The 12,469-nt window shown below is 35.1% G+C and overlaps 1 protein-coding gene across 1 annotated transcript in view; it reads left to right on the top strand.

Moving 5' to 3' along the window:
• Positions 1-1,908: 1,908 nt before the first annotated feature.
• The window catches only part of SPPL3 (signal peptide peptidase like 3), a 34,154-nt gene continuing 23,593 nt past the window's right edge, over positions 1,909-12,469 (top strand). Inside the window, exons 1-2 of the mRNA XM_025044512.1 lie at positions 1,909-1,988; positions 11,267-11,355. Coding sequence (XP_024900280.1) covers positions 11,277-11,355 — 79 coding nt within the window. The 5' untranslated portion in view covers positions 1,909-1,988; positions 11,267-11,276. The remainder of the gene's footprint in view (positions 1,989-11,266; positions 11,356-12,469) is intronic.

Genomic DNA, 12,469 nt, shown 5'->3' with positions numbered 1-12,469 from the left:
CTTCCCTATACTTTTCAAAAAATTATCTATATCTATTTCCTTAACTTTAACTTCTCAGCCAGTTCCAATCTAACTCCTCCCATCCTCATCACTCCGCTAAAACTTTTCGATAAGGTCACCAGTGACTACACGTTAAATAAATTCGAAAAATGGGCACTATAGTTTTCATCTTACTTGACCTCAGCAGTCTTCAACACAGGTGACCTCTCCTTCCTAATACAGTGAACATTGAGTACTTACCAGTGTTTGACTCTTCATGTGAATTCTCATTTTATTCTTTAACAGCTCTTTGAAGTAGGTGTTATCATTTACCCTCATTTTACTCATGAAGAGTTGAAGCTTAGAGAGGTTAAGTAACTAGTCCCAGCTACTAGTAACAGGTAGATCAGGAGTTTAAATTCAGATACCATTCAGTCCTGCTGCTTCTTTGAAACACTCATCACTCACCCTGCTACCCTGGGTTTTCTTCTTCTTTCTGTTTCATTTTGGTTTTCTTTGCAGCTTCTCCTTCTACCTGATCTTTAAATTTTGGAGGTTTCTTAGGCTTTTATCCTGGGTCCTCTTCTTACTGCTGCTAGGAAGTACCACATAGAAGGTGATGAGCTCCCAATATATATAACAGGTTAGAGCTGCTTCCCGTCTCTAGACCGAGATAGCCAAAGTCTCAACACATCCAAAACCTGGCTCCTCCTATGTTGCCTTTTTTGCTAAATGGTTCAGCCGTCCACTAGCTGCTCAGCAGAAACCTGGGAATCCTCCCCTAGCTCCCATAAACAATCACCAAGTCCGAGTTATTGTGTGTCTCATTCATCTGCCTCCTTAAGAAAAGCACCCCTACTCCCAATTCTTGGATAAGATCACCTATCATATATTCTCATACTTGTCTTTCTCCCCTTTATAACATTTTCCATGATTATATTCACTTGCTTATGTTGACTTTTTGCTTTTTAATTCCTTTAGAATGAAATTAATTTTTTTATTCATTTAGAAAAGACATTCAGAGAGAGACCAAGACAGTCTTATTTGTTATTATGTCCCCAGTGGCTAGCAGTGTCTGGCACGGAGGCATCATTAAATATTTGCTGAAATGAAAAAAGGAAATTTAGGAAAATCCTAACAAATAAGAATGGATAGCATGGAGGGTGAACTCCCAGAGAGACACTTGCCAAGAAGATTTCTGGTAGTTGAGCCACAGAAGAGAGCTAAGGAATTGGAGTAGGATTAAGAGAAGTAGGGGAGTCGGGGATGTGGAAATTATAGGACTCGCTGTCCTCATGTGGGAAGTGAGAGAAGGGGGGTGTCAGGAATGCAAGACATTTCTAGCTTTGACAACTGAGAGGATCATGTACCGTTCCTTGAGAAGATCTGATATGAAGGGAAGAATAATAACTTTAGTTTTAGACCTGTTGACTTTGAAGAATTTCCTGTAAGACATCCAGATGGAAAGAACCAATAGGAAGTTATAAAAATGGAAATGGAATTCAGGAGAGAGATACAGGCTTTATCTCATCACTGACTAAAACCAGTAAAATACTATTGGTAATTCAAGTGTAAACTGATAAAAGTTTGATCACAGACTTTTTATCATTGGTTGATAGAACTGGTAGATATTTTCTTTTTAAATTGGGAGTATGTTATAAGCACCTATTGTATATCATACACAGATGGGGTTTTTACATTGATATCATTTAACATCCCGTGAATGTTAACTAATAATAGCTATGAACATATTCTTTATCTTAAACCAGCAAATCTCATTTTAATTGTTATTTCGTTAATGTTAATTTATACCTTTTTTCTTATTAAGATAAAATCAGAGCTGTGGGGTTTGTAGATCTTCATTGAATTGTAAACTCCATGAGGAATTGCTGCCATGTGATTTAATTTTTTTCCCCCCTTTATTTCTCTAGGGCCTATTCCCTGGTGGATTCCAGTCAAGTGTCTACATTTCTGATTTCCATTCTACTTATAGTCTATGGTAGTTTCAGGTAAGATGCTCTCAAAGTGGTATTCATTTCAGTTGGAGGTGGAAGAAACACTACTTGGAAAGTGTTAGCACCAAAACTTATTGCTCTGTGAAGAGAAACCTGACTTTGACAGGAATTGAGTTTGAATGGGATAATTCTGATATTTATTTTCTTTAATTTGGCTGCTGTTCAAATACTTCTTGGTTTTACTTATGACTTTGGCATTTTATTACAAACATGCAAACACAAAATTGCTTAAATTCTGGTTCTAAAAATAATGTCTCACATAAGCACACTCTTTGGGAACGTTAGTGAGAGAATCCTTGATAGTGATTTTGCAGTCTCACAGGGAACAAAAAGTTTTTCTTACTACAGGGGCATTGACATAGGTTGAGTCATATGTAGCTGCCTATAGTTGATGTTTTTGACCTATAGAAATAATTTTTTATGGTTCAACCTACTATCATTAGAATCGTAGACATTAGCATTTACCAAGTATTTTCTCTGCTGACATTGGGAATACTGAGAATGGATCCTCTTGAGTTTCCATCCTAGCAGGCAGCCATAGGAATAGGAAGGAAAATTAGGAAACAGATTGTTCACTCCCTTCTTTTTTGCTACCTGTTCTTGAAAGGAACTGTAGTTTTGTGGCTGATACACTTACAAATGAAAGCCACATGAGAAATTTTAAATTGAGAACTTGAAATGATGGTCATAAATGGAAGTTAGGCATACAGATTTTGAACTATCCAGTAAATTATGTCTGGATTTTAATGGGTACTTGGTAAAATCACAGACTTTCAGGCTTTATCTCAATACTGAGTAGAAGAACAAATAAAATACTATTGGTAATTCCAATATCAACTGATAAAAATTTTAATCATTAAGACTTATTGAGAGCTCTAAGTTCATAATGATTCTTAGGACACATTAATCAAGCCAGAGCACCTTAGAACCTTATCAGTATAATCTTGATATTTTGTATCTGTATCTTTTGGAAAAGTTTCTAATTTTTTCTGTTTGTGTATATAATATGTCAGCATTTCAAAAGACCTGGTAATTTTTTAAGAACTTTAAAAAATTCTTAATACTATACAGTAAGTCCTCATTTAACATCATCAATAAATTCTGCAAAACCAGTTTTACCATAGGCTAATTGATGAACAAGAATTAAGTTCCTACAGCATCTCATCAAAGTTATAACTAAATGTTATTTGAGGACCTGCTGTACTTTCATTAGTACATAGAACTTTTTGTCTTGGCATATACTTATATATTGTGTACATTTTCATAGTTTAAATCATTTATATTTTGATTATTTTCACCTAACAAAAATATTTTCCACATCATTTTTGTACTTATTTTTAGTAATTTGATATTCCTTTGTGTTACTATCTTATTCCACTCTTGTTGGACATGTGGGTTGTTAAAGTGACCATCTTTTTATGTGTTCTTTTGTTTTACTTGAATTATATCCTTAGGTTAAATATTCAAAACTTGAAATGCTTCACCAGAGAGTATGAACTGGCTTTTAACTACATGTTGCCATATTGTTTTACAGAAGGGTTATACCAATTTAGCGTCAGGCAGGTATTAAACAAAATTTTATGTTATAAATGTACCACAGAATTATATCAATGGAAAAGATTACTCTGGTGAACTTCCTTATTTTACAAATGAGGAAACTAAAGCCTAAGATGAGATAACTTGACAAAGATCACATGACTCATTGGTAATAAAGTCTGGATTGGAACCCAGTTTTCAAGACTTCTTATTCAGTGCATTATGTCTTTTATACTTTAATAAACACATTTTTCTGTAAAAAGTAAATCATGATGCCTTTAATTATACACTTAAATTGCCCTCTTTAAACACATTTGGAAGTGTTTCCTCCTCTCTGTTTTTTGGAAAAGATTATGTGAAATTGTGGTTATTTCTTTAACTGTATGCTAGAACTCACCAGTGAAGCCATCTAAAGTCGGGCTTTTCTTTGTGGGAAGATTTTTTTTGTTGTTTTTTTCCTGCTTTGTTCATTACTTTTTTTTGAGTACTGGTGAGGGCTTTTTTTGTATGTGGTAAAATATGCATGACATAATATTTACCATTTTAACCAATTTTTTAATTAAATTTATTGGGGTAACATTGGTTAATACAATTATATAGTTTCCAGATGTACATTGTAAGTTGACATCTGTATATTCTTTTGTGTGTTTACCACCCAAAGTCCAGTTTCCTTCAGCTACCATATATTTAATCCCCTTTACCCAGTTCACCCTTCTCCTACCCCCTTATATTTGAGCCCCTTTACCCTGTCTACCTCCCCACTTCCCCACTCCCTACCCTCTGGTAACCACTAGTCTATAGTCCATGTCCATGTCCATGAGTCTGTCTGTTTGTCCTGTTCCTTTGTTTCTTTTAGGTTTATATCCCACATGTAAGTGATATCATGTGATTTTCAACTTTTTCTGTCTGGCTTATTTCGCTTAGCATGTTTATCTCAAGATCCATTCATGTTGTCACAAATGGCAGTATTTCATCTCTTATAGCTGAGTAATATTCCGTTGTATATATATACGTACCACAGCTTCTTTAGCCAATCATCTATCGCAGGACACTTCAGTTGCTTCCATGTCCTGGCCACTGTGAATAATGCTGCTATGAACATTGGTGTACAAATATCTTTACAGATATAAGTTTTCAAGTCTTTGGGGTAAATACCCAGTAGAGGGATTGCTGGATCATATGGTAGATCAATTCTTAGTTTTTTGAGGAACCTCCATACTGTTTTCCATAGTGGCTGTACCAGTTTGCTCCCACCAGCAATGTATGAGGGTTCCTTTTTCTCTGCATCCTCTCCAACATTTGTTCTTACTTTTCTTGTTGATTATAGCTATTCTAACAGCCGTGAGACAGTATCTCATTGTGGTTTTGATTTACATTTCCCTATTAGCTAGCGATGTTGAGCATCTTTTCATATATTTCTTGGCCATTTGTATGTCCTCTAGGGAGAAGTGTCTGTTCAGGTCCTCTGCCCATTTTTTGATTGGATCAGTTGTTTTATTTGTTATTGAGTCATATGAGTTCTTTTAACCATTTTTAAGCATACAGTTTAGTAGCAGGGAAGAACTTTTTTAAACACATTATTTTCTGTCTTTTTATTATAGCCATTCTAGTATTAAGACGTGAACTATCTCATGGCTTTTATTGCATTTTCCCTGTAACTGGGGTTAGTATGTTGAAAAGATAATTGAACATCTTTTTATGTGCTTATTGGCCATGCGAATTTTCTTCTTTGGTGAAATATCCACTCAGATTTTTGCCCAATTTCAAATTGGGATGTTTGTCCTATACAAAGTTGTAACAGTTCTTCAGATATTCTAGATACAGGTTCTCTCAATCATGTGATTTGTAAACATTGTTTTGGGTTTTTTCTCTCCTGCTTGCTTGACCACTTTTACTCTCCACCTCCACACACTTTTTAAGTATTGGTAGGGTTTTTTTTTTTAACTTTTTAAGTATTGGTAGGGTTTTTTTTTTTTTTTATGGATGTGTATACCATCAAGTTCTCCTATGTAAAGTGTACAATTCAGTGGTTTTAGTAAACTTACTAAGTTGTGTAACCGTCACCGTAATCCAGGTTTAGAACATTTTCATCATCCCAAAAGAAATCTTGTACCCATTAGCAGTCATTCCCCTTCCCTCTCTCTCATCTTAGGTAAACACTACTTTTTAACTTTCTCTATAGATTCACCTATTCTGGACATTTCATATAAGTGGAATCATACAACATGTGACCTTTTGTGACTGGCATCTTCCACTTAGCATTTTTTTTAAGTTTATATTATAGCGTGTGTCAGTATTTTTCTTTTTTATTTTAATTTTTATTTATTATGGTGACATTGGTTAATGAAATCCAATAAGTTTGAGCTGTACATTTTAACAGTTAGGCATATATATATATATATTTACACTGTGTATTTACCTCCCATAGTTTGTTTTCTTTCTGTCACCACATATTTGACCTCTTCTACCTCACCCCTACCCCCTACTCTCTGATAATCACTAGTCTATTTATTTTATTTCTTTGCATCACCAAATAATACTCTTTTGTTTATCCATGCATCATTTGATAGACATTTAGATGGTTTCCACATTTTGGCTGCTGTGAACCTTCATGTACAAGTTTTTATGTGGACATAAGTTTTCATATCCCTTGGGTAGTTACCTAAGAATGGAATTACTGGCTCATAAGGTAACTAACTCTGTGTTTAACATTTTGAGGAACTGCCACTGTTTTTCAAAGCAGCTGCAGCATTTTACATTCCTACCAGCAATGTATGAGAATTTCAGTTTCTGTTGTTATTATCTGTCTTTTATATTATAGCTATTCTACTATTCTGATGAGTGATATCTTGTGGTTTTGATTTGCATTTCCTCAAATGACTAATGATGTTGAGCATCTTTTCTTGTGCTTATTTTACCACCTGTGTGACTTCTTCAGTGAAGTGTCTGTTCACATCTTTTGCTCATTTTAAAATTAGGTTGTCTTTTTATTGTTGACTTTTGAGAGTTCTCTATATATTGTGGATACAAGTTCTTTATCAGATAAATGCTCGCAAAGAGCTTCTCTCAGCCTGTGGATTTGTCTTTTCACTTTATGTATGTTTATAACTTATATTTTCCTGATGGATTGACTGAGATAAAATATCTTTGGTAACAATTTTTGTCTTAAAAGTCTGATGTAGCCATTCTAGCTCTCTTATGGTTGCATGTGGGACAATTTTTAATAACTACTTCTATTTCTTCTTATAGTCTATTTGGATATTCTATTTCTTCTTGAATCAGTTTCAGTAATTTGTGTCTTTCTGGGATTTGTCCATTTCTTCTCAGTTGTCTCATTTGTTGGCATCAGTTTGTTCATACTGTTCCCTTATAATCCATTTAATTTCTATCGGTCAGTAGTGATGGTCCTTCTTACATTTTTTTATTTTAGTCTTTGTGTCTTCTGCCCCACCCTCCAGGGTCAGTCTAGCTAAAGGTTTATCAATTTTGTTGATCTTTTCAAAGAACTAACTTTCGGTTTCATTGATTTTTTTCTTTTTTCTGTTTTCATTGATCTCCACTCCAATCTTTATTATTTCCTTCCTTCTGCTTGCTTTGGGTTTAGTTTATGCTGCTTTTTTCTAGTTCCTTAAGGTGGAAGCTCAATATTTTTATTTCACTCAAGATATTTTCTAAATTCCCTGGTGATTTTTTTCTTTGACCCTTGGGTTTTTTGTTTGTTTTAATTTTTATAAGAGTTGATTTGAGCCAAACTGACAACATATACCAGCGAGCAAGATCTCAAATGCTCCAACCCGTGGGTTCTAAGCGCGTTGCTTACTTTCCTAATATTTGGGGATATTTCAGAATTCTCTCTTGTTGAAAGGAATTTCAACAACCTAATTCAATTCCATTGTGGTCAGAGACATAACTTTTTATGATTCCAATCCTTTTAAATTTGTCGAGACTTGTTTTATAGCCTAGCGTATGATCAATCCTGGAGAATGTTCATGTGCAGTTGGAAAAATCAACCTTCAATAGAGAATCGAGAACAGGGAGTGATATGATTTGGTTTGTGTTTTAGAAAGATTGTTCTGGGATCTTATGGGAAATAGATCGTTGGGTATGAGGGAAAAGTAGAATAGGGAAACCTGGGAAACTTTTACCCTAGTACAGGCAAGAAACGAAGATGGCTTTAACTAGAGAGGCTAATAGTGTGGAGTGAGGTATCAGTGGATTTAGGACAAGATTGCTGATGGAATGGATATAGTGTGTGAGAGAGGGGAGTCAAGCTTACTGGCCTAAACACCTGGATCCAATGTTGGTGCTATTTTTGAAATGGAAAACTCTGTAAGAGAAGCCGATCATAAAATACAGGATAAAAGATTTGTAAAGTGAACTGGTTATTTCTAACCAGGTTTTCACATTTCTAAGTACAGAGGGGAAAACTATACCAAATAAAACTAGATTCTAAAAGCCAAAATAAATCCTTGATTTAGGAGCCCTTATGTTTGCCATCCCTTAGCTGAGCGTTGCTACACTTCCTATATTACTTAAAGCCAACACCTGTCTCTCTTTAATCTTTCCAGCTGCTCAGAAAAAATAGCATAATTACTCATCTAAACAGTATGTCCCCCAAAGAATTGGACAGACCTACAGGAAAGCATTGAGGGAGGGAGAGAACACTAATTGGAGGGAGAAATGAAAGCCATAAAAAGGGGCTGTCCTGATGAGCAAATAGACCCAGGAATTACAATGTGAGGCTGCTTTAGAATTTCTTAGGCAGCTTATTACTGGCAAAACACTTGAGTTCAGGAGAGAGGGAATGGCTGTATGTGCCGTTAACATACACAGCTGAAAGTACACTGGGCCTTAAGAATGTTTGAAGCATTGAACAAAAATGAATTGCTAGATGATGGGAATGTGACAGCGACAGGGTCATCAATTTCTTCTGATGAGGCTTGAGAATAGCTGGTTTCTACTATGTGTCACTTTTGCACCATTGTAAAGTTGAAAACTTGTAAGTCAAACCATCATAAAGTCGGGAACCATCTGTATACAACTTTTGTCAAAAATAAACTTAAAGATAATTTTTAGGTTGTGGTATAGGGAGATAGATTCCCTGAGTCGAGGAGTTGGAGCTGAGGGTCCAGAGAGATTGAGGCAACTAGAGTTAATAAATCAGAATATGAAAGAGAAGAGAGCTTACAAAGAGAGAAACCCCAGAGATTTGCAGATGGGCCCTTTGAGCGTTCATCAGCGTTGATCAGTGCACACATGTGAGGAGATTAACCTAAGGCTGAGGAAAGAATGTGAAAAGAATAGAGGGAAAAGTACCTGTTCCCACTAGCCGGATTGGAAAAACCTTATGATTCATGTGGCATTGGGTAGGGTACTCAGAAAGGTCCTGCCTCAGTGGCAGAGAAAAATTACCATGCACTGAACACTGCTTCAGACCTGCCTAATAAATCATAAAAGTAAGCCCTGAACAAATTAAACTATTTCCAGGTAACAGCATCCCAGAACAAAGCTCAAGAAGATTTATAGGACTATAAAAATATCAAGCAGCTAATAAGACTATAAAAATATTGAGACAGGTAAAACTCATAATGTCTGGCATACCAGCAAAGATTACCAGGTAGCCAAGAGGAAGAAAAACTTAACCAGTGATGAGAATAATCAATCAAAACCAACGCAGAGCTGACACAGGTGTTAAAATTAGCAGAGCAGTACATCAGAACAGATACTATAATTGTATTGCAAATATATAAAAAGTTAGGTAGATATTTTAAACTACCAAATCAAACTTCTGGAGATGAAAACAATAATGTCTGAGATCAAAAATACACTGGATGGGATTAACAGCAGTTAGACATTGCAGAAAAGAGATTTATGAACTTGAAGGCACAATAGAAATGATCCAAAATGAAATAGAGAAAATTTTTAATGAAAGAGTACCATTGAACTATCATTGGACATCAAACAGTAATGTCCAGTGGCCTAATTTATGCGTAATTGGAGTCACTGAAAGAGAGAAGGGAGGAGAGAAAAATACTTGAAGAAAGAATGGCCAAAATTTTTCCATATGTGAAGAAATCTATAAACCACAGATCTAAGAGGCTCTATAATCTCCAGGCACAAGAAACATGAAGAAAACTACTCCAAGGGACATCATCAGAGAGGTGATATTACTAGAGTCTACAGATTTTAAAAGGATAATAAGGGACTGCTGTGAACAACTTTATGCCAGTAAATTTGATGACTTGGATGAAATGGACAAATTCTTTGAGAGACACAGTCAGCCAAAGCTCACTCAGAAATAGATAAACTGAATAGCTAGAAAATTGAAAATTGCTAGACTGTTTTCCAAAGTGGCTGTACCAGTTTACATTCCCACCAGCAGTGTATGAAGGTTCCAATTTTCCATCCTTGCTATCACTTGGCTATCTGGCTTTTTGATTGTAGCCACCCTAGTGGGTGTGAAGTGGTATCTCATGGTGGTTTTGATTTGTATTTTCCTGATATTAAGAATTTTTTCACTTTTTTATTGATCATTTGCATATCTACTTTGGAGAAATATTCAGATCCTTTGCCTGTTTTTTAATCGGGTTGTCTTTTTATCATGGAGTTGTAAGATATCTTTATATATTCTAGATACAAGATCCTTATCAGGTATATGAGTAATATTATTTTCCCCCATAAGAACCTACTGCCCGGTCCAGGGTCACAAAGATTTACCCTTAAGTTTTCATCTAAGAGTTTTATAGTTTTAGCTCTCAAATTATTTACATTTAAATAAATTAATTAAAATTAAGTAATACATAGAGTTCATTTCAAGTGTTCACGTGGCTAGTGTCTGTCATATTGGCCAGTGCAGATACAGAACATTTCCATCATCACAGGAAGTTCTTTCGGACACACACACACAAAAACCCCTTCTTTAAAGGAACATAGAATAAGGGCCGTGGACTTGAACAAAGAAATAAATAAGTGAGAAATTCATGTACACAAAATTATTCAAAGTTAAGGAATTCTGCTTTGGAACAGAGATAGCATTTTTAGTCTCTCATATTGACAATGACTTCTTCCTTAGGTCTTGACTCAGAAGTCATAGCAGTGAGGCCTTCCCTGCCCACCTCATTGAAAATTTCAAACCTAACCTCTCCATTCTCTGCCTTTTCCCCTTATCTCTTACCTTTGATATACCATATATTTAACTGTTCTTGTTTATCGTCAGTCTCTCTACTCTTTCAATGTAAAATCCACGAGAGCCTAGCCTGCTACACTCACTATGTCCCTCCAGTACCTAGGACAGCCTCAGATATAGTGGAAACTCAAATGTTGTCGAATGAAAGGTGACAAGGTATAGAAAAACAAGTACCCTCATGCACTGCTAGCAGAGTAAACTGGTCTAACCATTTTGGAAGCACTTGTGTCATATGTAAAAGTCTCAAAATTGCACTTGCTCTTTGACCCAGCATTTCTCCTCCCAGGTATTTATCACATAAGGAAGTAGTTAAGAATGTGCTAGAAGATTCAGCCACAGTGGAATGTTTTTATTTGCAGTCAGGAAAACTCTTGAACTCTGACATATTGGAAGGAATGTAGACTGATTTTTAAAATGTGGCAAGAACTATTTTTGTTGAGTTGTTCAAAAGAGATCTTTCCTGGTGCCTTAGGATTTAAAATATTCTTTTGTTACTGGCTTTTCTTTGTTAAGCAAAACTAAAGCTTATCTGTGCAATTTTTTTCCACAGGTCCCTTAATATGGACTTTGAAAATCAAGATAAGGAGAAAGACAATAACAATTCTTCTGGGTCTTTCAATGGCAACAGCACCAATAATAGTAAGGAACTTTACGTCAGTTAACTTTCATACGTGTAGCTGTTTTGATTCTTTCTATAGCTCCAGTTAATTCTCTGGGTTCAAGATTTATCTTTGGTATAATAAAATCTAATCTGTTTGGTATGATTTGTTAAGATTCTTAAGTTTTGAATCTGAACTGATTTCTTGCTTTTAACTCATGCCTAAAGGCTTGCTGCTGAGTTTCTTTATCTTAAATATAAGCAGATTAGTATCACTGTTTATGAATTCATTAAAAACTTTGGTGAGGCTGATAATTTTTTAGGTATTGATTATAAATTCACTTGGTGACTCTTAAAGATTTAATCTACTTGAAGTACTTGTAAAACTAAGCATTGTGAATATCTCTTCTGACATTTAAGATTGTATAAGAATACTTGTTTTAAAAAATTGAAGAAGTGTACTCTAAGGCAAATGTTCAGCAACATTATTCATAATATCCAAAAAGTAGAAATAACTAAAAGATCCATAAGCTCTTGGATAAACAAAGCCTGGTCTTTCCATACAATGGAATGTTATTCAGCATTAAAAAGAATGAAGTACATGCTACAACATGGATGAACCTGAAAACATTGTGTTAAGAAGTCAGACAGGAAAGACTACATATTGTGTGAATTCATTCATATGAAATTTTCAAAAAAGCAAATACATAGAAATAGAAAGTAAACTAATGGTTGCCTGGGCCTAGGGATGGAAAGAAGAATTAACTGTAAACTAGCATCGGGGAATCTTCTTGAGGTGATGAAAATGCTCTAAAACTAGATTATGGTGATGGTTTCACACTTGCTAAATTTACCTCACCCCTCCCCCCCAAAAAAAGAGGAAAAAGTTACTGAATTATAGACTTAAAATGGGTAAATTTTATCAATTGTATCTCAATAGTTATAGAAAATTGGTGATGCTTATTATAAAAAGAGAATCAAATTAGAAATAAGGAAAGTTGATTTGTTAATATTAAGAGATTGATAATTGTTACCTACCATGCACTCGGTATTCTATTAGCTATTTTGAAAGATGCAAAAGTATAAGAGCTGGTTCCCAAGCTGTCATGTGGGTTCTGTGGCCAAAATACTTTCCAAGGTGCTCATAAAGTGCTA

The sequence above is a fragment of the Pteropus alecto genome, unplaced genomic scaffold, assembly GCF_000325575.1.
Source record: "Pteropus alecto unplaced genomic scaffold, ASM32557v1 scaffold113, whole genome shotgun sequence".
NCBI lineage: Eukaryota > Metazoa > Chordata > Mammalia > Chiroptera > Pteropodidae > Pteropus > Pteropus alecto.
This window is presented reverse-complemented; position numbering and strand designations above follow the sequence as displayed.